At 35.9% G+C, this 26802-nt stretch overlaps 1 protein-coding gene across 2 annotated transcripts in view; it reads right to left on the bottom strand.

The window, feature by feature from the left end:
- Window positions 1-1459: 1459 nt before the first annotated feature.
- The window catches only part of ANKRD13C (ankyrin repeat domain 13C), a 94053-nt gene continuing 68710 nt past the window's right edge, over window positions 1460-26802 (bottom strand). For both annotated transcript variants that reach the window (XM_036116896.2, XM_036116894.2), the window contains 4 exons: window positions 15520-15599; window positions 14172-14270; window positions 11150-11250; window positions 1460-3711 (listed from right to left, as the gene is read on the bottom strand). In XM_036116896.2, the coding sequence (XP_035972789.1) occupies window positions 3581-3711; window positions 11150-11250; window positions 14172-14270; window positions 15520-15599 (411 nt within the window). In that variant the 3' untranslated portion in view covers window positions 1460-3580. The remainder of the gene's footprint in view (window positions 3712-11149; window positions 11251-14171; window positions 14271-15519; window positions 15600-26802) is intronic.

Below are 26802 nucleotides of genomic sequence, written 5' to 3'. Positions count from 1 at the left end.
ATCTGAAAAATGTTAATATGTTAATACTTGAGATGGTGGCCAAGGACACCTATTGCCCCAGATTTCTGACATAAAATGCTTTGCAACAAGGGTAGTTTTTGCTAATTGGTAGTATACAAATGATGGGCTTTTTAGCAAGTTTAATTTTGCGGTCTTTACAAGTGATTTACACTTCCCGTGCAATTATCTCGGGCGAGTTTCACTGTCAGTCATCTTTGAAAAATCCCATAGTTTCAAGTATAGCAACTTTGGTAAGGATGCATTTTGTTAATTTTGCAAAACATGGTTAAGGTACCTTTTAAAAGAGTTAACAGTAGAGACATATTGTGCTCCATGCTAATCAATAATTCTCACTCAATTTTAAAGACTAGAATGCTAGTAGCAGGACTTGAAATTCACCTAGTTTTCTACCACAAATTTTTCTCAAATGTTTGCAAATAAAAACAAATGAGCAGCAGAAAGCACTCCTTAACTCAGTATATCCTGAAAATATTTACTCCCCTTTTGTGGACTCGAAACAGGATATTTGTCTGCCGTAGAATTAGTGAAAACTGGGGAGAAGGCTCACTAAATAATCATTTACCATCATCCCCGCAGGTGTGAATAAACAATTGTACATGAATAACACTAGGAAAACCCATTTCTGTGTCAGTGGGGCTCAACACCAGTCCTAAGCAGGAGAAAGAAATTATAGCCGATGTTTGAACAACATAGATTTCAACGGTGCAGGTTCACTTACATGCAGATTTTTTCAATACACTACAGTGCTGTAAATGTATTTTCTCTTAACGAGTCTCGTTTTAACATTTATCTCTATTGTAAGAATATATAATACATATAATGTACAAAATATGTGTTAAATCAACTTTATCAGTAAGGCTTCCAGTCAACAGTAGGCTGTTAGTTGAGTTTGGGGGAAATCAAAAGTTACACGGATTCTTGACTGGGGCGGGGTGGGGGGAGGTTGGCACCCCTAACCCCTACATTGTTCAAGGGTCAGCTGTACATCGTTTTTCAGCTTCTGTCGGCTGTCAGCTTCTCTGAAATGTGTTAATTTCCAGACCACCATATGTACCTGTACTCAATCACAGCATCTGCTTTCTGCTCCCCTTTTATGAAATTTGACAATTCGCTGTTACGAGTGACTACAGACAGAGGCAGATTGTCTGTAGGGAAGAATTTTCTTGAAGATGAGAATCTTATCTTCTGTTGATACTATACTAGTGGCAGGAATATTGAGCACTTCTGAAGGGCCACTGAAGGTGACCATTTTACAGTCTCCCAAGTTTGCATGGTTTCTTCCATCACAAGTGGAAGGTATATAGAATTTTATGGACTTATACAAAATCTAAATTTTCATGAGATTATCAAGATATATGGTGTTTTGATCTACTTATGTGAAACAGCATACACAGAGCTTCATTCATCGATTGGATTAAAAGGCACATTTTGAAAAGTCTAATATTGTGAAAAGTTTATTTGCATTAATTAACTCCTTGTTTTCACCATCATAAGAGATACATTTGCTTGTCCTTTGTGATCAGATAAAAGACATTTTGGAATGGATAATCTACTATTCTTTACGAAAGAAAAAGATAAGAGTTAAAAACAATCCCAAGTGCAAAAGTTTTCAGTAGTCTTCCTACCTCCAGTGTACCCCAGCAAAGTATTCACAGCTTTTAGGAAACTGACAAATCTCAAGCTGCAATTTACCATGTTTCTTCTCCACTAAGTTGTCTGTACGTGTGAAAAAATACTCCTGGGAAGTATACCATATTCCCACAAAAGTAAGGGAGCCTACGAGCAACAGTGATCACCACCGTTCAGCGTCTCACACCTCAAATAATCAGCGACAGGATAATTCAATCTCCAAGTCACGTGATCAACAAGCATTCCCAAAATAATAGGGATCAACTTCTATTCAATAAACCTAATCTGGGTTTACCAACTCTTCCACAAAATTCAACAGACCCACATACGGTAGTAATTGGTCTTTGAATTTTTAACTATGATTACTTCATTATAAAATGTATTTAATAAAATGCCAACATATGCAATGTAGTATGTTTCAGCATGGAAGATGCAGCTTTAAAGATGTTTATTATAAAATTTTCTTATGGTTGATGCTTTGGATTTTTAAATAAATCATCTCTTCAATAAAAGTCTCTAAATTCAAATTATTTAAAATTCTGGAAAAAGTTTAAACTATTGGTCACTCTACAAAATTTGACAGATGCATTTTGACACATTTATCAGGATACATTTAAAAAAAACAGTTCTTTAGCTAAGCTCTTTAATACAACATAACATTTTGTGACTGTTATACATTATTCTCCCTAATTTATTTTCAGTCTTGGACCTTCAAACCATCTTGGAATAAATATGAAAAATTTTAAATGCAAAAATGAGTAATGCATGATTTCACTTTGGAGATTAAAATCAATAAATATTTTCTGTGACTTAAAAAAATAAACAGTAGGAACTGTCAATCCTGTGTACATTTCTGGAATTTAGCTTGTAACAAATATATTCTGTTAGCATATAAAATGTTTTTACCTTACTTTGAAAGCATTAAATATGTAGGGATGTCCAAAATATGTGGGTTGTTTTTTTTAAAACTGACATGAATGCATCCATATTCCATTAAAAACAAAATAATCAGAATGATGTGCACTTACTAGGAAGCAAGTTTAAAAATTTGGAGTTTTTTTAAAGTGCTGAGATTTGGAAGAGGAATATCTTTAAGCATGCTAACCATACCTTATCATGAACACAAAAAGGACTTTTAAACTCAAGTTTAGAAAAAAAAAAAAAAATAGAGGTTCTATGAAAGGAAGATTAGTAACAAACATTTTCCATTGAAGAAAGAATTCAGGTAAAAACAAATAGCACCACAATGAATTGCACTAAGGTGCTAAAGGAGGTACCTTATTCCCTGCAGAGTGAACGCTCCTTCTGAAATGTATTGCAACATATAAATGCAATTGTTTAATGGTTACCATTTGGTTCATTCATCTACAGAAAACTGCATTCCTTCTAGTTCATTATATTGAACAAACATTCAAATTACTGAACTATACATAATGTTACATAGTTTACATTTTATGAAAACAAAGCTTGAAGGAATATTTATAAATGTCACCTTGAATATAAGATGACAAGTTTAAAAGGGCTTCATATCTCTTAAGACATTTAATTTATGTTAATGGTCCAGGAGTGTTTTAGATATAGATATAGATATATTTATATGCATATATATTTCAACAAGAAGTGTAAAAATTTTTAAAAACAAATCACAGCACTTATAGCTGTTTTACATAAGAAGTACTCAGGGTCATTAAGATGTCAAACTATTACACTTATAATATGTATATTTTTAAAAAGACTGAAAATGGCACATCAGGAAACTTGCTGAAATTCTTTTTAAAGGCCCATTTCATTATATCATTATTACTGATGTGTCGATTCAATGTAATTCCCTTTTCTTCTCAGAACATTTGTCCCTTCTATTTGGATTCACTACTGGGGTCTCTGTATTCTCTTGCTTTCCTTGGTTAGATGAGATCATTTTCCATGTCAGTTAAAGATCAGGAAAACGGCTCGGGTCTTCCTTATAGTCATCAGGTATAGTAAAGATGGAGCCATCAAATTCATCATATCGAAACTCCTGAAAAGTCACAGTGGCTGTGATCGTAGGAAACACGGGAATATCTAGAGAGAACAATCAATGATAACATTGTAAAATAAAATGCTTATCTATTTACAGACTATAAATACTATTAGAGATATCCATATTCCTTAAAGTGTAAAAAAGCATTATTCAAGGACCTGACAAATCCTAATATATGTCCAATAGTGAGTGTGTCTATTTTGGAGAAGGGTTTTTTATTGGTGAAGAGAGAAAGACACCAAGGCATCAAGAATCACATCAAAAAGACAAGTTCCCGTTGCTTCCCAATCTTAAAATTATAATGCCAGATTCCACCAGTCTTTTTTGTTTTTCTTGGGCCAAAGGGACACATACATTTGTACTTTTTGCATTCTGACATCTTTTCTATTCATATTATAGCATATATACTATTCTGACTCTGAGCTGATTTATTTTCATTCTAAAGCAAGAGAAATACATTAATCCCTTTTGTTTTAAAATACTAAGTACAATCCCTCACTTAAATATATGCGATAAAAAGTCTCATCAGAATTGGAGTAGTATCATGCCAACACAGCCTCACATTTTTTTTACATAAAATACATTTCTCACTGAAATTATAGTGAAATCTGACATTAAAAATGGCCAAATACTTTAATCACTCTCCTTAGTTTTATCCCTAATAAGAGTTTTTAGAAAGAGCACAAATCAGAAAACTTGGTTTCTGATTCCTATAAAACATTTAATTCATGGTCCTCAGGGATTTCACCTACCAAATAAACAACTGTAAAGCTTCCTTTAAAACCCTGAAATGATTCTATGGAAGCTAAGGTGAGTGTTTGTCTAGAATAACGGTAAAGAGTAAATTAATTTTTACATGGCTAGTATTTTACTGCAGAAAGTAATATTCTTCTGAAAAAAAAAAAAAACCACACACAAAAATCTACATAAAGATTATAGAGTTCCCAGTTATTTCTGGGGGGGGGAGGAGGAATCATCCATTTGTGTATATTAGTAACAAATGCTGTTCTAATTCAGGGGTCAGCAAAGTAAGGCCCATTGCCTGGCCTGTTTTTGTAAGGTCTATGAGCTAACAAAAGATCTTACATTTTTTAATGGCTAAAAAAACACACACAAAAAATAGTATTTCGTGCGGATAAAATTACGTTAAGTTCAAACTCCAGTGTCCCTAAGTAAAATTTATTGGAACATAGGATGCTGTTCATTTACTTATTGTCTATGGCTGCTTTAAGTTTTCCAACAAGAATTAAGTAGTTGTGACAGAAACCATATGGCTGGGGCGCCTGGGTGGCTCAGTCGTTAAGCGTCTGCCTTCGGCTCAGGTCATGATCCTGGGGTCCTGGGATCGAGTCCCGCGTCGGGCTCCCTGCTCTGCGGGAAGCCTGCTTCTCCCTCTCCCACTCCCCCTGCTTGTGTTCCCTCTCTCGCTGTGTCTCTCTGTCAAATAATTAAAAAAAAAAAACAAAACCCATATGGCCCGCAAAGCCTAAAATATTTACTATCCTTCAGAAAGTTAATGACCCATATTAGGCATTGGAAACAAGGGAACAAAACAAGTGACCAAGAGGAAAAAATCATGCATTTATGGAGATTATATTCTGGTTGGGAGACCTAGTAAAGAAGTAAAAAGTATCTGTGACTAAGTATACAGACAAAAGTAAAGCATGGTAGTGTGAAAGGAGTCTCAGTATTGGGGTAAGAGCTCTTAATAGGGTGGTCGTAAGAAAACCTCAATAAAGTGACCTTTCAGCAAAGACCTGAGGTATGAACCATACAGTTGTCTAGAGCAAAAAAATCCCAAGTAGGGGGAACAAGTACAAACGCCCTGAAAAAGAAAGTGTCTGGTGTATACTGGGAACAGTTAAGAGACCAGTGTGGCTAACAGCCAAGTGAAGGGGAGATGAACAGGAGGAGGGGTCAGGGGGGAGAGAGACACTCAGATCACGTGGGGTTTAGATCAAAAAGTCTTTGGCTATTTATTTCTCTGGATGAAATGGAAAACCAATGGAAGGCTGTGAGCAGAGCAGTAACATGCTTTGGCTGAAGTTTTAGCCAATGTAATGAGAATACAATGTAGGCTGACAAGAGTAAGAGGAGAGATGTACTCCTGAAGGAGCAGCAAGACAGGCAGGAAGAAAACCAAGAGAGAACCCTATCAAAGAAGTCACAGGAAATCTGAAGAAAAACTATCATTCACTGGGACAAGGACTCTACAAAAAGAGAGTCAAATCTTGGTAACAGAAAAGTATCCAGTAGATTTAACAACATGAATACCAAAAATAAACATAGTAAGAGTGGAAGCGATAAAGAGAATGTGCAATGAGCAGCTGGGTTGTTTCTAGTTCATGGCTATTACAAATAAATTTGACCCATGATGAGTGATCTAGTTTTCCCACATCTGCACAAACATTTGGTGGTGTCACATGTTTTATTTTAGCCATTCTGTTAGGTGTATAAAGTGATATTGTGGTTTTAATTTGCATTTCCCTAATGGTTAATAATACTGAACATTGTTCATGTGCTTATTTTCCATTTATATATCCTCTTTGGTAAAATGTCTGTGTTTTTTGCTCTTTTCTAATGGGCCTGTTTGTTCTGTTATTGATGAGTTTTAAAAGTTCTTGTGTTTTCTTTCTTTTAATTGGTCTTTCACAGAGCAGTCTCCACTTCTGATGAAGTCCAATTCGTTGATTTTTCTTTTTATATAGATCATGCTTATGGTGTGAAGTCTAAGAAGTCTTTGCTTAAACCGATATCCCTAAGGCTTTTTCTGTTTATTTCCTAAAAGTGTTATAGTTTTACATTTAACATTTAAATTCAAGTTTCTGTTCCATTTTCAGTTAATTTCTATATAAACTGCAGGACTTAGGTAGAGGTTCCTTGTTTTGCCTTTGGATGTCCAATTGCTCCAGCATCATTTGTTGAAAAGGCTATCTTTCCTCCACTGAACAGTTATTGCATCTTTATAAAAAATTAGTTGTACATATTTATGAGGGTCTATCTCTGGATTCTCTGTTCCGTTATTTTTGATTTATATGTTCATCCCCCAGCCTATACCACACAGTCCTGATTACTATAGCTATATAATAAATACTGAAATTGAGTAGACTACTCGCATTTTATTCTTCATTTTCAAAATTGTTTTGGCTATTGTTGTGGGTTGAATTCTTTCCCTTCCAAGAAATATATGTTCTAGTCCTAACTTCTAGTACTTCAGAATGTGACCTTTTTTGCAGATAGGGTCTGCAATTTGCAGAAGTAATCAAGTTAAAAGCCATTATAGTGGTCCCTAATCCAATGGCCAGTGTCCTTACAAAAGGGGGGGGAATTTGGAGACACACAGCAAGAACATCATGTGAAGATGAAGGCAAAGACTGGGGTGATTCTTCTATAAGCCAAGGAAAATCGTCAGAATCTAGGGGAGAGGCATGGATAGCCTCAGAAGGCTCTGAAAAAGAGCTCAGATTTCTAACCTCCAAAACCATGAGAAAATAAATTTGTTGTTTAAGCCACTCAGTTTGTGGTATTCTGTTATGGCACTCCCATAAAACTAATACAGATATTCTAGATTCTTTGCCTTCCCATGTAAATTTTAAAATAATCTTGTCTATATCTACAAAAAAAAATATTACTGGGATTGTGACAAGAACTGTGTTAAACCTATATAGTAATTTGGGGAGAATTAACATCTTTCCTATGTTGAATTTTCCGATCAATGAGCATGGTATATCTCTCCATTTGTTTAGATCTTCCTTTCATTTCCTTCATTAGTGTTATACAATTTTCAACATACAAATAATGTACGTTTAGTTAAAATTATGCCTAAGTATTTTTTTAGCAATTGTAAAAGTACTTAATATTTAAATTTTGGTGTCTATGTGTTCAATGCTGGTATACAGAAATATACTATTGATTCTTACATGTTTAATTTGTATCCTGCCATCTTGCAGAACTCATTAATTCTAGTTTTTGGTAGAATCGTTGGGATTTCTACTTACAGAATCATGTCTCTTGCAAACAGAGAAGGTTTTCTTTCTTTCTGCTCTGAATGCCTTTTTCTCCCCCTTTCATTCCTTATTGTACTTATTATCCTTTTGATTTCTGCAGGGCCTGTAGTGCTAGCCCATTTCATTCCTTATACTGATAATTTGTGTTTTCTCCCTTTTTATCACTCTTGCTGCAAATTTGTTGATTTTATCAATCTTTTCAAAGAACCAGCTCTTTGCTTCATTGATGTTCTAGATTTGTTTTGTTTTCTCTTTCCCTGATTTCTACTCTATTCGTTCTTTCTGTTGGTTTTAGGTTTATTTTGCTCTTCTTTTTCTACTGTTGTCTAGTATGATTCTATTATGGTTGATTTTTTTACTCTTTTACAACTATTGAGGTTTGTTTTATGGACCAGGATATGGCCTATCTTGGTATATCTTCCATAGGCACTTGAAAAGAATGTGTATTTAGCTAATGTTGGGTAAATGCAAATTAGGTGCTTTAGTTTATGGTGTTGTAAAGATATTGTATATCCATGCTGATTTTCTGTCTAGTTGTTATATCAACTGTCTCCAATTATAATTGTAGATTTTTCTTTCATTTCTTTCAGTTTTTGTTTTACCTGTCTTGTAGCTCTTTTGTTTGGTGCATATACATTTAGAATTGCTATTCTTCATGAATTGATCCTTTTATCATTATATAATATCCCTATCTGTCTCTGGTAATTCTTTTTGCTCTGAAATCTACTTTATCTAACATTAAGAGAGCTAGTCCTGTTATCCTTTGATTAATGTTTAAATGAAACATTCTTTTCCATCCTTTTGCTTTCAATATCATATTTGAAGGCAGTTTCTTGAAGAGAATATATATTTGGGTCATGTTTTTTAATCTGTTTTGCCAATTTCTACCTTTTAAATAGTCTATTTAGACTACTTACATTTAATGGAATTATTTACATATTAAGACTTAAGTCTGACATTTTATTTTTTTACTTGTCTCTGTTTTTCATTTCTTTGTTTTCTTTTCTTACCTTCCTATAAGTTACTTGACTATTTTAGAATTTCATTTTCATTTCATTTATCTAGTGTTTTTGAATGTACCTCTTTGTATAGCTTCTTTAGCTATATATTATATATATATGTGTGTGTGTGTACGCATATAAAATGTATCACAGTCTTCTAGTGTCATCATTTTAGAAGTTCAAGTGAAGTAGAAAAACTCTGTCTCCCTTTATGTCCCTTCATCTTCTCCCCTTTACAAAAAAATTGCACATAGAAAGTAACAATGGAGATATAAAATTAGACTTTCAAGTAGCCAAGCTATGAAAAACAAAGATTAAAGGCAAGTGCTGGGTAGGGAAGAGTTAAAGGGGTTATTTTATTTAGTTGGTTGAATTTTAAAGGAGAAAGACCTGAACAAAGCCTAACAGCTAAGAGAGAAAAAGCAGGAGAGAAGGGAGTTTGAAGATAAAAGAAAAATATGGGGAGAGCAAGGTTCTTAAAAGAGATGCGAGAACAGATCCATAGTATAAATGAAGAGATTATTCAAGCTAAGAAGAGGGGTACCACTTCCACTGAGATAGGAAAGATAAAGGAAAAGGTGGGACTTGGGACAAAAAAGTCTGTATGGGGGCTTGGGAGTAATAGGGAGGTCTCATTTCTGATTGTCTTTTTTTGTAACTAAGGAAGCAAAAATCATCTGCTTAGACTGTGGAAGGAAGTAGTGGGAGAAGCTGGGGACTGGTTAAAGAGGTTCAAATTTAGCCTTTGAGTAGAATGGAAGGAGAAGCAAAAAGAGAAAAGATTATTCATAATTAGCATTTAAAGCTCTGGCTGATTTTGAAAACATAATTATCTTAACAATTTCTAAATTTTTATAATTTTCCCTTCAATTGTATTTTTAAGCCTGAGCACAGAAACAGAAATGGTGGAAGATTAAACAGACCCAGGGCTAGAGTTTTACAGGGTTAATTCAAAAGAAGGACAAAAAGACAAAACAGAGAAAGATAAATTCCCAATAACTTTAGTATGCAAGCAAAAGATTATCAATCCCTTGTTAAGAATGTGGTTCTACATTAGAGAAATGCTTGCAAAGAAGTATTGTAGACTTTTTTTTTCCTTTTCACATAATCAAAATATTTCTTTTGCATACAAATCTATGTATTGTGGGGTTTGACTGGGGTTTAGGACTTAAATAGATATTTTGGGACTTAAACAGATGTGAATGCTGGGATAGTTTGAAACTCTCATATATTCAATCCCTGCCCACTATTTTAGTTTGGCACTTTAAATACAGTACCTAGAAGAGAGTCCAATGCTTCAACTATTTTCTGGTTATAGAAAATTACAGTGGGATTTTAGCTTCTGCAGAAATGATCACATAATGATCCCAACCCATAACTCAAACACACATCTCTTGATTGCTTAGTTTTCAAATCAGTTCCGGTGTTGTAAAGATATTGTATATCTATGCTGATTTTTCTTCAAGTAGACACCGGGTTTCCAGTACTTTTTCATCACAAAGGGAATCTATAGCGACATTCTGAAATGTTTTAAAATCCACTTTAACCCACAAAATGCTTATTTCCAAGTTTGTAAAGTTGAAAAGGTCATGTTTGCTTTTTAGCAATGAAAGCATTATTTCTGTGAGAAAAGCATTTTGGCCTAATTATTCTGAAATGTGGTTTCAGTAACATTGACTAAAAAGTAAAATCCATCTGAGAGATTAAATAAAGGTTAAATTTACTATATATTTATTTTTCTCTCCCACTGGAATGTAAACACTAAGAGGGCAGACACTTTTACTGTCTGTCTCACCCCTAGAAAAGCATCTGGCATACAGCAAGCACTGATGAAATATTTGGTGACATATTTAATACCATCCAAATAGAGTATGGGTGGTAGTAAAGGCTCTCCTCAAGCTTAATGCTAAATCTAAGCCTAAACTCCTAAAGAATCTTTTAATAGTCTCTTGTTCCCAGTTTTCTGATATACTTAGATAAATATGCACAAAAATGGGAGCTTACTGTTCTTAAAGATCATTGCTTAAGATGAAGTTAAGTTTAAACATTTAAGACTGAAAAATAAAATATATGAGTATTACTTTACCTATGAACAGTGACTGTTGATCCCAGAAACATCCTCACTGTTCAGAAACTCAAAAATCTGCTAAAAATTTGGGCTAAAATCCAGTCTCCCTATTTGACATTAGAAAACATTATCACAGTGCATTATAAGTTCATCCATATCCTCTCGTATGAAATATTTGCATATCCCTTACATTTAACTTAAATCCAGTAGAATTAGAACTCTCATCGGGCACTTTACATATTTGATAAAACATGAATCTTGATCCATGTAATCACAGAAAAACTTTATAAAAATCTAAGCAACTAGAAAATCATTTTCCTTCAAAACACATTTCTTATTAAATGTTAGTAAACAGCTCCATATTTCTAATAGACACTGAAATTACATGTAAATTTTGTCTTACCTAGTTTTACAGGAAAGCCTGGAGGAAGCTTCATCTGAACAAATTCTCTAAGCTTATTAAAGTGCTTGAAGGGAGCTATTACTTCCAAAACATTCAATAATCTGAAAAATGGAAGGAGAAAAAAAAAGTTATCATTTTTCAAACTGATTTCTTTATATCCTTATGTTGTTTTATAACTACATGCATCAAACTCAGACAGTAGTATTGACTTCTAGATGTTAAGGATGAGGAAATGTCACCTCCTTCCTCCTGATTTTTTGTTTTATTACCGTGTTTACTGTGTTAAAGTTTACAACATTTACATTTGATTGTAAAGCCATGATTTCCACAGTTGTTTGATTTTAGATCTATTTTTAAATGAAAAGGCTTATACCCATGTTCTTCCTGAGGTCTACACAGTCCTGACTTCTTTAATCAGTCTCACTGGGTAGCTAAATTTCATGGTCAATTTTATATGTGTGAAGGGCTCTTATATTCTTTGTATTCCTTGATTTCTTACAGATTTCATAAATGAGTTTCTTTTTTGCATATTTAAAGGGAAATTTGGCTGGCATTAAATTTCAGTTTATGCTTCTTTCCCTCTGAATTATAATTTCATAATGTCTCCCAGAATTCAGTATTACATTAGCCTTTAACTGTAACTTCTTTCATCTCTTAGTTGAATGGATTTCATCTTCAAGTAGTATTATTTTTCTTTCAAAATGGACCCATATGACTGCTATATTTTTGAATTCTTCTATGTTTTCTTCAATTGCCTTGATATCTAAATGACATCTTAGCCAGATATACTACCTGATCACATTTTCTTTGTCTCAGAAATGTAAAGATGTGAAAAAATGTAAAGCCAGGTTTTTACCTCTTTTTTGCCTGAATGCCTTTGGATTTCTTTATTAACAATCAAAGTCCAATAGTTTAATCAGGATAATTATTGTTACTAATCATTCTTAAATTTTTCTTAGAACCTAATGTTATGCTACAGATTCAGTTTTTCCTTACAGAGAAATTTTTACCCTACTTTGAATACTATTTTGGTTACATTTTGGAGGCTTTCTATATAAGTGGATCACCAATGATCCTTATGTTGAACTCTCTTTGTCCTCCATAAATACTGCTTCTCTAATTCCTTTAAACTTTTTTCATTAAATTCACTATGAGCTATCAAATTTTATTTTTCAGCCACATCTTTTGTGTTCACTGTTGTTTCTAATGTATTTGTTCTGCAATAGTGTTATTTAGCGCTTAATTTATTTCCTTAGCTTTATAATCTCCTTTTCATTTCATTCTATTATCGTATCATCTCATCTAGAATGACCTAGTTTACTTATTTCACACTTTTTACATTTTTCCATAGCATTTACAAGGAATTTTCTTCTGTTTTTGACCTGTGTTTTATTCTAGAATGAATATTTTGTCTGGCTCTTACAAGCTATGTTTCTTGGTTTTTTCAGAATGTTATAAAGGCCACATTTTATAAATTCTAATGTACCCATTTTTTTCACATATTAACTCTGAAATTGGGATAACTCATAAAATTGATAGCATCTTACAATTAGCCACATTTTTCTTCTTTATTAGAACTTAAAACTGGTGATTCTTGAGTCAGCTGGATCCAAGATAGGATGAATTATGCAGATTTGTAGGTATGGCTAAATGCCTTTCCCACATCTTCTCACAACTATCAATCTTCCTCTCTAATCTACAGATTGAGAGCTGTATAGCTCATTCTACCCATTTTTCTAAATTCTGGTTACTGAGGAGTATAAGACATGTATATCTTTTGTAGAAAATGAGTCCTTCTTTCTTCCGTGATAATTAATTTTTAATATACTAGGCTAGATTAGAAGGGGAAGAAACTAAGAAGGAAAAATAGCCTGGTGCTTCAATTTATCCCCTACTTTAGAGGGAGCCTGAAGTTAAAGTTCTGTCAGTCAGCTGCCCCTACCCACCACTCCCATTCCACCCATCTCTCCAAACTGTATCTTTTTTTTAGAGGGAGAGGCAGACAGAAAGGGAGGAAGAGAACTTTAAGCAGGCTCCACACCCAGCGCAGAGTCCAACACAATGAGGGGCTCATTCTTATGACCCTGAGATCATGACCTGAGCTGAAATCAAGAGCGGATGCTTAACCAACTGAGCCACGCAGGTGCCCCACAAATTGGATTTTTTTAAATGAACATCTGATGAGCACAGGTTTGAAAGGATATATTCAAGATGTTCAGTACTGTTTACAGTGGTGACAAACTATAATCAAAATGTTTATCAGTAGGGGAATGATAAAGGACAGTACATCAATACTACAAAATACCAAGGGAAGAAGAAAAAGAGATAAAAATGTAATTTTTGTGAGAACTCCAAGATACACTCATTTTTAAAAGAAAAAATGAAACTCACAGAACAAAAATGTAACTATTCCTCAATCTTATTAAAAAAAAAAAAAAAAGGGCGGGGTGACTGGGTGCCTCAGTCGTTAAGCGTCTGCCTTTGGCTCAGGTCATGATCCCGGGGTCCTGGGATCGAGCCCTGCATCAGGCTCCCTGCTCGGCGGGAAGCCTGCTTCTGCCTCTCCCACTCCCCCTGCTTGTGTTCCCTCTCTCGCTATGTCTCTATCTGTCAAATAAATAAAATATTTTTTTAATTAATTAAAAAAAAAAGGCAAAAACACACAGAAAAATCTAGACAAAAATACCCCAGTTATTCACCTATTAACTATTAGTGAGGTAAAAGTAAACTCATTTTTATTCTGTAAACTTCCATGCTGTTAGATTTTTTATAATAAGCATGGATTCACTTACTACTTTTATAATTTTAAAAAACTTCAAAAATTTATCTGGTTAAAATAGTAAAAATGCTAATAATTTGTGAAATAGAAATTGTCTAGAAGGGTGCATGAACTATCAAATCAATGGCTATTTGCTTTTTCATTTCAAAGGACTCAAATGCAACACTCAGATGCAAATATTATTACAGCCTTTAGGGTTTCTTAGTTTCTTTCATAAACTTGTATAGTTAGTAACAAACTTACAACTCTATTCCCAAGGGAAATTCCTGGCTCATGGCTATTGTGGCTTTAAATGTTTTCTTGCTCTCTTTGCACACCAGTTCTCTTCCCAGATGAGGAGCTCTAAAATGGGAAAAAAACAAAAAAATTAGGAAACCTTTTCTACATGCTACCATCTTCCTATGAACAATCTGTCCTCTTCTAATGACATCATTAATAAATTAATTTTCCTTACTCTGTATAGAAATAAATTTATTATGCTAAAAGGACTTAAAATGTGTAAGAAACGAGATAGGGGTAACAAAAAAAGAAAATAACATAAGGTAAAAGTTCAGAAAAAATGATCAAAGTCAACAAGTTTCATATTAAATATAATTTTAATAATCACTATTTTTAGGGATAAAGCAAATTTCTAGAAAAAGTAAAGCTGAAAAATATTGTATATCTCTAAAATCACTTATTCAATTCAATCTCTTTTACTGTCTATACTTCTTAGCACTGACCAGTAAGAAGTAAAGAATAAAAAATTCTATATAAACTATAGACTATTATAAGCTGGAAACATTTGGGAGAAGTTAGAAAAGTATAATAATAATCCTTAAATATTAAAAAAAAAAAGTCATGACAACTTCTTCCTAATCATGGAAGTAGGTAATATTTTATTCTCCACCAAAAGGAAAAAAGATTTCTATAAATAACTGTACCTTTTTTGATAGGGCTGGCTAGAAAAAAATCTATTTATTCATTCAAAATAAACCATTTGTTCACTCATCATCCTTTTATTCAGTAAGTATTTACTACATACAAACCATGTAATGTAACAGGTACTCTAGTAAGGATCAGTCATATAACATTAAGGAAGGTCTTATGTAAAGATGGCGAGAAGAGGTCTGGCACAGGCTGAAACAGATAGTGACAGGGGATGAGCTTAGAAAGGCAAAGAGTAGAAAACCAGTGAATGGCTTTACCCGCCATGCTAAAGACGGAGGATAACAAAATATAAAAGTTCACATATAATAGAAAAACTCCAGCAACTGCAGTGGGAAATCCCTCACATTATATTTTCTTAGAATAATGTGCTGTTAAGTTTTTTGGGTTGTATAAAATGGCAGCAAGCATGTAAAAAGAAGGTTCCACAACTTATTCAAATGTAACTGGGGTTGCTTCTCTCCCTCATCACACTTAATCCATATATTACAAGATAAAAGAATTACTTCAGACAAAACTATACTAAAAATTCTTTCTAAAATAATTTTACAACTAAATATTCACATTTTTACAAACCTTTCTTTCTAAAAACCAGTGAACAAAAAAAACAAAAACAACAACAAAAACCCTATTTTCCAAAATAAAATAAAACAAAAAAACTTACTTTCCATTTTCAGCAGATATATATTCTTCCCATGTAATGGTGTTCTGAGGAGGAGGGGTAAGGGACTGTCTTCGAACCGGCTGCCAGAAAATAAAAAAACAAAAGAGCGAGAGAGAGGGAGAAAAAAAGGAAAATGACATATTTTTAAAGATATAAAAGATGCAATAAACTATGTAAATTACTAATGTACTTAAATTAAATCTCTTCAATATAACGCTTTAAGGAATTGCTTCCGAGATAATTCCATGGTGATTTAAGCTCTATCGGTAAGATTTATTATCAATTTTTTTTTCTAAATCTCAAATCAGACAAGTATCAAAGTAATAAAGTCCATTAATTCAATGGTTTTTTTTTTAATTTTATTATGTTATGTTAGTCATCATACAATACATGTTTTTGATGTGATCCACGATCCATTGTTTTCGTATAACACCCAGTGCTCCATGCAGTACGTGCCCTCCTTAATATCCATCACCGGGCTAACCAATCCCCCCTCCCCCCTCCCCTCTAAAACCTTGTTTGTTTCTCAGAGTCCATAGTCTCCCATGGTTCATCTCTCCCTCCAATCCGCCCCCCCCCATTTTTCCCTTCTTTCTCCTAATGTCCTCCATGCTATTCCTTATGTTCCACAAATAAGTGAAACCATATGATAATTGACTTTCTCTGCTTGACTTATTTCACTTAGCATAATCTCCTCCAGTCCCATCCATGTTGATGCAAAAGTTGGGTATTCATCTTTTCTGATGGCTGAGTAATATTCCATTGTATATATGGACCACATCTTCTTTATCCATTCATCTGTTGAAGGGCATCTCGGCTCTTTCCACAGTTTGGCTATTGCCGACATTGCTGCTATGAACATTGGGGTGCATATGGCCCTTCTTTTCACTACATCTGTGTCTTTGGGGTAAATACCCAGTAGTGCAATTGCTGGGTCATAGGGTAGCTCTATTTTTAAATTTTTGAGGCACCTCCACACTGTTTTCCAAAGTGGCTGTACCAACTTGCATTCCCACCAACAGTGTAAGAGTGTTCCCCTTTCTCCACAACCTCTCCAACATTTGTTGTTTCTTTCCCTGTCCATTTTTGCCATTCTAACTGGTGTAAGGTGGTATCTCAGTGTGGTTTTGATTTGGATTTCCCTGATGGCTAATGATGATGAACATTTTTTCATGTGTCTGTTAGCCATTTGTATGTCTTCTTCCAGAGAAGTGTCTTTTCATATCTTCTGCCCACTTTTTGACTTGATTATTTGTTTTTTGGGTGTTGAGTTTAAGAAGTTCTTTATAGATCTTGGATACCAGCCCTTTATCTGTAGTGTCATTTGCAAATATCTTCTCCCATTCTGTGGGTTGCCTCTTTGTTTTGTTGACTGTTTCCTTTGCTGTGCAGAAGCTCTTTATCTTGATGAAGTCCCAAAAGTTCATTTTTGCTTTTGTTTCACTAGCTTTTGGAGATTTTTTTTTTTTTTTTTTTTTTTAGGATTTTTATTTATTTATTGAGAGAGAGAGAATGATAGAGAGAGAGCATGAGAGGGTGGAGGGTCAGAGGGAGAAGCAGACTCCCTGCTGAGCAGGGAGCCCGATGCGGGACTTGATCCTGGGTCTCCAGGATCATGACCTGAGCCGAAGGCAGTTGCTTAACCAACTGAGCCACCCAGGCGCCCTGGAGATGTATCTTGAAAGAAGTTGCTGTGAGCGATGTCAAAGAGGTTACTGCCTATGTTCTCTTCTAGGATTTTGATGGATTCCTGTCTCACATTGAGGTCTTTCATCCACTTTGAGTTTATCTTTGTGAATGGTGTTAGAGAATGGTCGAGTTTCATTCTTCTGCATGGGGCTGTCCAATTTTCCCAGCACCATTTATTGAAGAGACTGTCTTTTTTCCATTGCATGCTTTTTCCTGCTTTGTCAAAGATTATATGACCATAATAATTTGAGTTGAGGGTCCATATCTGGGTTCTCTATTCTATTCCATTGGTCTTATATGTCTGTTTTTCTGCCACTACCATGCTGTCTTGGTGATCACAGCTTTGTAATCTAGCTTGAAATCGGGCAACGTGATGCACCCAGCTTTGTTTTTCTTTTTCAACATTTCCTTGGCAATTCGGGGTCTTTTCTGATTCCATACAAATTTTAGGATTGTTTGTTCCAGCACTTTGAAAAATGTCATTGGAATTCTGATCGGGATGGCGTTGAAGGTATAGATTGCTCTGGATAGCATAGACATTTTAACAATGTTTATTCTTCTGATCCATAAGCATGGAATATTTTTCCATCTTTTTGTGTCTTCTTCAATTTCTTTCATGAGTGTTTTGTAGTTCCTAGAGTATAGATCCTTTACCTCTTTGGTTAGGTTTATTCCAAGGTATCTTATGGTTTTTGGTGCTATTGTAAATGGAATCGTTTCTCTAATTTCTCTTTCTACAGTTGCGTTGTTAGTGTATAAGAAAGCAACTGATTTCTGTGCGTTGATTTTGTATCCTGCCACATTACTGAATTGCTGGATGAGTTCTAGTAATTTGGCGGTGGAGTCTTTTGGGTTTTCCACATAAAGTATCATGTTGTCTGCGAAAAGAGAGAGTTTGACTTCTTTGCTAATTTGAATACCTTTTATTTCTTTTTGTTGTCTGATTGCTGTTGCTAGGACTTCTAGTACTATGTTGAACAATAGTGGCGAGTGGGCATCTTTGACGTGTTCCTGATCTTAAGGGAAAGGCTCTCAGCTTTTCCCCATTGAGGATGATATTTGCTGTGGGTTTTTCATAGATGGATTTTATGAACTTGAGGAATGTTCCCTCTATCCCTATACTCTGGAGAGTTTTAATCAGGAAAGGATGTTGTATTTTGTCATATGCTTTTTCTGCATCAGAGAGGACCATATGGTTCTTCTCCCTCCTGTTATTAATGTGTTCTATCACATTGATTGATTTGCGAATGGTGAACCACCCTTGCATCCCGGGGATAAATCCCACTTGGTCGTGGTGGATGATCCTTTTAATGTATTGTTGGATCCTATTAGCTGGGATTTTGTTGAGGATTTTGGAATCCATATTCATCAGGGATATCAGTCTGAAATTCTCCTTTTTGATGGGGTCTTTGCCTGGTTTAGGGATTAAGGTAATGCTGGCCTCACAGAATGAGTTTGGAAGTTTTCCTTCTGTTTCTATTTTTTGAAACAGCTTCAGTAGAATAGGTATTATTTCTTCTTTGAATGTTTGGTAGAATTCCCCAGGGAATCCATCAGGCCCTGGACTCTTTGTTTTTTGGGAGGTTTTTGATCACTGCTTCAATCTCGTTACTGGTTATTGGCCTATTCAGGTTGTCAATTTCTTCCTGTTTCAGTCTTGGCACCTTATAGGTTTCCAGGAAGGCCTCCATTTCATCCAGATTGCTCAGTTTATTGGCATATAGTTGTTGATAATAATTTCTAATAATTGTTTCTATTTCCTTGGTGTTAGTCGTGATCTCTCCCCTTTCACTCATAATTTTATTAATTTGGGTCCTTTCTCTTTTCTTTTGGATAAGTCTGGCCAGAGGTTTATCGATCTTATTAATTCTTTCAAAGAACCAACTTCTAGTTTCGTTGATCTGATCTACTGTGTTTCTGGTTTCTAATTCATTGATTTCTGCTCTAATTTTAATTATTTCTCTTCTGATGCGTGGCTTAGGCGTCGTTTGTTGCTTTTTCTCTAGTTCTTTAAGGCGTAGAGTTAGTTGGTGAATTCGGGATTTTTCTATTTTTTTGAGTGAGGCTTGGATGGCTATGTATTTCCCCCTTAGGACCGCCTTTGCAGTATCCCATAGGTTTTGGACTGATGTGTTTTTGTTCTCATTGGTTTCCATGAATTGTTTAAGTTCTTCTTTGATTTCTTGGTTGACCCAAACATTCTTGAGCAGAGTGGTCTTTAGCTTCCAAGTGTTTGAATTTCTGCCAAATTTTTTCTTGTGATTGAGTTCCAGTTTTAGAGCATTGTGGTCTGAGAATATGCAGGGAATAATCTCAATCTTTTGGTATCGGGTGAGACCTGATTTGTGACCCAGTATATGGTCTATTCTGGAGAAAGTTCCATGTGCGCTCGAGAAGAATGAGTATACTGTTGTTTTGGGGTGGAATGTTCTGTAAATATCTATGAGGTCCATCTGGTCCAATGTATCATTCAAAGCTCTTGTTTCCTTGTTGATTTTCTGCTTAGATGATCTGTCCATTGCTGAGAGTGGAGTACTGAGGTCTCCTACAATTAATGTATTGTTATCAATATGACTCTTTATTTTGGTTAACAGTTGGCTTATGTAGATGGCTACTCCCATGTTGGGGGCATAGATATTTACAATTGTTAGATCTTGTTGGATAGACCCTTTAAGAATGATACAGTGTCCTTCTGTGTCTCTTATTACAGACTTTAGTTTAAAATCTAATTTGTCTGATATAAGAATTGCTACCCCAGCTTTCTTCTGAGGTCCGCTGGCATGGAAGATCGATCTCCATCCCTTCACTTTCAGTCTGGATGTATCTTTAGGTTCAAAATGAGTCTCTTGTAGACAGCATATGGATGGGTCCTGTCTTTTTATCCACTCTGCAACCCTGTGCCGTTTTATGGGAGTGTTTAGGCCATTCACGTTGAGAGTGATTATTGAAAGATATGAATTAATTGTCATCATGTTGCCTGTGAAGATGTTGTTTTTATAGATTGTCCCTGTAAATTTCTGTTGTATATCACTCTTGGGGTCTTTCTCCTTTTATAGAACCCCCTTTAATATTTCTTGCAGGGCCGGCTTAGTGGTCACATATTCTTTCAGTTTCTGCCAGTCATGGAAGCTCTGCATCTCTCCATCCATTCTAAATGAAAGCCTTGCCGGATAAAGTATTCTTGGCTGCATGTTCTTCTCATTTAGTACGCTGAATATGTCTTGCCAGGCCTTTCTGGCTTGCCAGGTCTCTGTGGATAGGTCTGACGTTATTCTGATGTTCCTCCCTCTGTACGTAAGGAATCTCTTCCCCCTAACTGCCCTTAAGATGGTTTCCTTGGTTCTAAGATTTGCAAGTTTTACTATTACATGCCGGGGTGTTGGCCTGTTTTCCTTGATCTTGGGAGGGGTCCTCTCTGCCTCTAGGACTCCAATGTTTGTTTCATTCCCCAGATTAGGGGAGTTCTCAGCTACGATTTGCTCAAATACATCTTCTAGTCCTCTCTCTCTCTCCACTCCCTCTGGGATTCCAATTATTCTGATATTGGAACGCTTCATGGTGTCACTTATTTCTCTGATTCTATTTTCATGGATTCTGAGTTGTTTTTCCCTGGCCTCCTCTTTTCCCTTTTTATCTATTATATTGTCTTCCAGGTCGCTTATTCTCTCTTCTGCCTCAGTTACCCTAGCTGTTAAGATTATCTAGATTGGATTGGATCTCATTGATAGCATTTTTAAGTTCTGCCAATTCACCTTTTATTTCTGCCCTTAGAGACTCTATGTTGCCATTAATTGATTTCTCCATTCTAGCCATTGTCTTCACAATTGCTAGCCTGAATTCCATCTCTGACATCTTGGTTATATCTGCATCCACTTGTAAATCTGCAGCATAAGTCATAATCTCTGAGTCTTTTCTGTTTTGGGGGCTCCTCCTCCTAGTCATTCTGTTGATGGGTGTTTGAGGGAATGTATAGAGTCCAAATTATTGACCAGAACCCAAGCAAGATGCACCTGTTTTCTTGGGACCTTAGGGTTGCTGGCCTCTTGTTTTCACAGCCTGTCTTCTGCAGGAGGGGCCTGCCACGCTGTTACTCAGGCAACCCTGTTCCGGCAGAGTTGCCCTGCGCCCCTGTGGCAGGGGATGGGCTCAGTGGGAATCAGTTTTGGGGGCTTTCCCTGGCGGCTTTCCGCATCTCTTCCGCGAGTCAGAGCAGAAGAGACTATTTCCAGCCCTCTGCCTCAGAGCAGAGAGACCGCAGTCTGTTCTTCAGTGAGCTCTCCAGGCCACACTATCTCCGTTTCTGTCCGTGCTGCTATAAACTGCAGCGGCCTGGGTTGTGCGCCCCTCCGCAGCGCTTCCAGTCCTGCCTCCAGGTCGGAGTACGTCTCTGCCCTTTGTGCTTCTAAAACCGCCAGCCGCTCCCAGTTCGCATGCGCGCAACCCCGCCGCTCCGGGTTTCCACCCCGGGGGCTGCCCTAAAGTCCTTTCCCTGCCACTACCGGTCTGTGAGTCTGTGCCCGTCCCCAGCGAGCAAGGCTGTTGCTCACCGGCGGTGTAGGATCCCCACGGCCAGGCACCCTCCCGCTGCCGTTTATCCTCCAATATCTGCCCGGGGAATCACGGCTCCCCGCTTCGTACCTCAAAACTAACCGCCTGTGATATTCTGTTTGTAGAGATCCAGATCTTCTTACATCTCAGGCTGGTTTTGTGGGTGCTCAGAGTGGTCTGGTAGATAACCAGCTCAAATCCGGGGACCAGTTGAAATAGGGTCCCCTACTCCTCCGCCATCTTCCCCCCTCCTAATTCAATGGTTTAATCATCTAAGATGTTCCTGGCATTATGCCAGATGTTGAACATGGTAACTAAAGAGAAGTATAAAAACTAACCCTGACTTCAAGGAATTTACAGTTCAGAGTTGGAAAGAAGAAAAAGAAAAAAAACAACAACATACAGACATAACAGTCAGAAATATAAAGTATTATATGATTAAAGGCCAAATGAGCTTACAAAAAGCTGAGCAGTACAGAAGTTCAGGGAAAAAAGCAATCTTCTAAGGACAATAAATTGAGACTTAGGGATTGGGGCTAGGATTTAAATGAAAAAATAAAAAGAGTATTTTAGACAAGGAGAATTAATGGTAAAAAACACAAGTAGACTAATTTATGTGAAGTGGAAAGTTCAAAAGGGAGATCAACAATAGTGATAAATGTCATGTGAGATTTTAAAACTTACATGTTGTCTTTGTTCAATATGAATTTGTATCACCACAGGATGAACTGGCAATAAGGAACTAAGGGAGTGGCAGTAGAAATTAAAAATTGCTAAGGAAAATTACCAAGACAAATTCATGGAACAAAAGTGCAATAAATGACTGACTGATATAAATAACAAGATAAACAGTTAACACTGGGAGAGGGTCCCATTCATAGTTTTGGATATTATAAGATGTTAATAGGCAGGATATTAGAGCTGTTAAAAATCAAGGATTTTTGAAGACAACAGAGCTGGAATCCCAGCTCCACTACCTGATAGTTGTGGGAATTTGGGCATTACATTTTCTTATGTCAATTTAGCTCACCTGCAAAATGTATGACCACCTATCTCATAGTTAAGAATTCAAGGCAATAACATATAGAAAGAGCATAATGCCTGGCACAGAATAAAGTATTCAGTAAATAACAGTCACGATTACATACTGTGAAGTTCCCAGAGGGCATTAACAAAAAGAAAAGGGAAGAAGTCAGAGTTAAAGATACGGGAATTCTCTGACTAGATTAAAAAAAGAGAGAGAGAGAAATCAGAGGGTTGATGACTAAGTCCGAAAAACAACATGCATTAGGGGTAGAAAAAAAGACAGAAAGGAGCCAGATATTAATATATAAGGAAAAAAGAAAAACCAGAGCATCAAGTTATCATGGAGGCCAAAAGACTTATATATCACAATACAAAGACTTTAAAGAGAAAGAAGCCTCAAAAAGGGCCATACATTTTTTTGGTTAGAAATGATTGAGATCTTTGAATAGCATCAGAAAGATCTGGGGAAAAAAAGGAACCTAACAATGTTTGAACATCAGGCAGTATGAAAGAAAACAATTCCATTCTTGAAAAGTTTACAAAGAGACACACAGAAATTGGGTTGTAATCCAGAGTGATGGGGGCTATGATTAAGGGATCTAAAGGATGACATAAAATCACAGAGAAGGGGTTTCTGACCCAGACTGAGGTAGCCAAAGATAAGTGCCAGCAATCATGGTTCCTGAGCAGAGGAGTCTAAAAGAAAGAGAACAAAATAACCAGTTGAAGGAGACTGAGGAAAGCACAATAGTGTGAAAAGTCATGTGGTGTGCTGGAAAACTCCAAGTGTACTGTATCTACTTAGTATGAGTAGAATACATGAAGAGAAAGTAGTAAGATACAGGGGTAAGTAAGCAAGACAGAAATGAGAAAAAGTAGTTTGGATGGGTTTTGTGCATTGAGTAGATTGTATTTTACTTAGGAAGCAATGGACAAATATTTTGAGCAATATAATGTGTTTTTTAAAACACAAATTTTGGAGCCAGACTGATCAAACCCTGTCTTCGCCAATTACTAACTGAATTTGGACAAATTATTCAGCCTCTTTTGTCTCAGTTTAGTCAACTATATAACCTCACAGGGTCTGAGAAGATAAAAATGATTTGTTACTGGGATCATCCCGCACTGGGCTCCTTGCTTAGCGGGGAGCCTGCTTCTCCTTTCTGCCTGCTTCTCCCTCTGCCTACCACTCCCCCTGCTTTTGTGCTCTCTCTCTCTTTCACACACACACACACACACACAAACACAAAAGATTTGTTAAATATAAAGTACTTAATTTAAAATGGTGCCTGACAAGTAGTAATTACTCTATACATTTTAGCTACTGAGCACAGGCATTACACAGCTCAATCTGTTTCAGGCAGATCACTCTGACAGCAGTGTGTAAGTTACAAACTTATCTCAGTAATCCAAATGAGAAATGATAACGGCATGCTGTTTCAAAATGGAAGGAGAAAAACAGATTCAAGAAATCTTCAAGATTTTGTTACTGACCAGACATAGGGTAAGGAAAGCTAAGAAGTCTAAGGACAAATTTCAGGTTGCTAGCTTGGGTAATGGTAGTAGATAATGGTGCCACCACTCAAGACAGAGAAAATAGGAAGGAGGAATAAAATTGTTTGATCAGATTTAAACATACTAAATTTTATTTTTATTTTTATTTACTTAAAGTAGGCTCCATGCCTAGCATTTAGCCCAATGTGGGGCTTGAACTCACAAGCCTGAAATCAAGACCTGAGTTCAGATCAAGAATTAGATGCTTACTAGATGTCCATCAACAGATGAATGGATAAAGAAGATGTGGTATGTATATATATACACACACACACACACACACACACACACACAATGGAATATTATGCAGCCATCAAAAAATGAAATCTTGCCATTTGCAATGACATGGATGGAACTAGAGGGTATTATGCTAAGCGAAATAAGTCAATCAGAGAAAGATGATTATCATAGGATCTCACGGATATGAGGCATTTGAGAAACAAGACAGAGGATCACAGGGGAAGGGAGGGAAAAATGAAACAAGACGAAACCAGAGAGGGAGACAAACCATAAGAGAATCTTAATCTCAGGAAACAAACTGAGGGTTGCTGGAGTGGATGGGGGTGGGAGGTATGGAGTGGCTGGGTGATGGACACTGGGGAGGGTATGTGCTATGGTGAGCGCTGTGAATTGTGTAAGACTGATGAATCACAGACCTGTACCCCTGAAACAAAGAATACATTATATGTTAATAAAAAAAAAGTCAGATGCTTAACAACTGAGCCACCCAGGAGCCCCTAAACCTACTAAATTTTAGATACTTATGTTTATCCAAGTGGAGTAGAAGAAAGCACTACAGATCTGATGATTAGGAGAAGTCACAATTGAAAGCCTATTTTTGGGTGAGAGTTACCAGTATTTACATGGTAATAGAAACATCATCAGATATGTATCTAACCAATGAGACATTAGAGACTACTAGCTGTCCACCCAGTGTCTATTCTCCCGTTTTTTATTGTTAAAAAAAAAAAAGCCTCCCATTCAAATTTTTGTCTGGACACATGACTTCCTAGACTAAAGACTTATTTTCTAGCCATCCTTACAGCTAGCTAAGTGTTACCATGTTACTAAGTTCTAACCAGTGGGATGTGAGCAGAATGAAGTGTGGGTTCTCAAACAAAACAGGCAAGCCCTCTCCTTCCAAATCACTATTAGGAATTACTATTCCTGCTAGCTGGAATACTATAAACAGGTAATAAACTATCTTATACCATGTGGATGAGAGTCACATCTAAGAACAACAGAGAAGTAAGACAAAAAAGACTAGGTCTGAGATTAACCCACAGAGCAGAGAAACCACACAAACTCAGATTTTTATGTGAGAAAAAAGTAATCAATACCAGTTTAATACATATAATGGGATACTACCCATAATACTATGGCATGTGGCAATGGCTTAGTAGAATGACAAGCAGGCTTCAAAGGTAGTCAGTGACCCTCATAAATATCGTAACAAGATATTAGGTAAAACAGTATCTTGTGATACTGCAAAAGGGAAACAGATACATGCTAACAGAACCTGTAATTCTAAGGCAAGAGACCGGAAAAATTTAAGACTGCTGCTCCAACCCAGAACAATAGCAAAGGCTAATCTCACCTCCATCCAAATCTCTAACTAAGCAAACCACAGTCAATTTTTCTTTCAGAACACTGCTTAAAATTTGTCTATTCTTGCTCCCAGTCTAGTTAATATTTGCATACATTTGGCTATAACTGGTTTTATACATTATATATAAATGTACATATACACATATGTATATATGTATACATGCATATTATCGTACATACATATAAGACTAATTTGCCAGGCATGATGTGGTATGTCACTTAAGTATATTTTTTCAGGTAATAAACTTCTCTAAAGCAGTTCTGTTTCTAGTAGAATTCTTTCTAAACTGTACATTATGCATTACCCATCTTATAAAAAAACTATAATGAATCTAATTTATAATTTCTTTTATTGAGTACTTTATCTTATCATGGTATCAATTATTATATTTTAATAAAGTCTTTCCTAGTTTATTCTAATTGACCCTTTGTTATGTACTGACATTTGTAGCTAAATCCATCAGTGTTCCTTCTACACTGCTACCACAGCTGTCTAATAAAACAGGAAAACATGAAGGCTACCGCAGGACACCAGATGGCTTTCTAATGTTATTTTCCCAAGTCAACAGGTTCTGCAACTGAAATGTCATCAAACCTTTCTTCAAATTTAAGTGCAAAAATTCTAATGCCTGTTTTCCTTGAAGCATATAAAAAATATACATTTTTTAATGTATTGTTAGGTTTGCTCCTATGTTATTATATGGCAAAGGTTTCTGGAAGTTTAAGACATTCATGTATTTTATATCTATGTATTCCTACTTAGATTTTATATATTTAAAAAAGTACATAAGCATTAATAGACCTTAACTCAGTATTCTATATATATAGTTGGCACACAATAAATGCTTTTATCAATGA

Source organism: Halichoerus grypus, chromosome 5, assembly GCF_964656455.1.
Source record: "Halichoerus grypus chromosome 5, mHalGry1.hap1.1, whole genome shotgun sequence".
Lineage (NCBI taxonomy): Eukaryota > Metazoa > Chordata > Mammalia > Carnivora > Phocidae > Halichoerus > Halichoerus grypus.
This window is presented reverse-complemented; position numbering and strand designations above follow the sequence as displayed.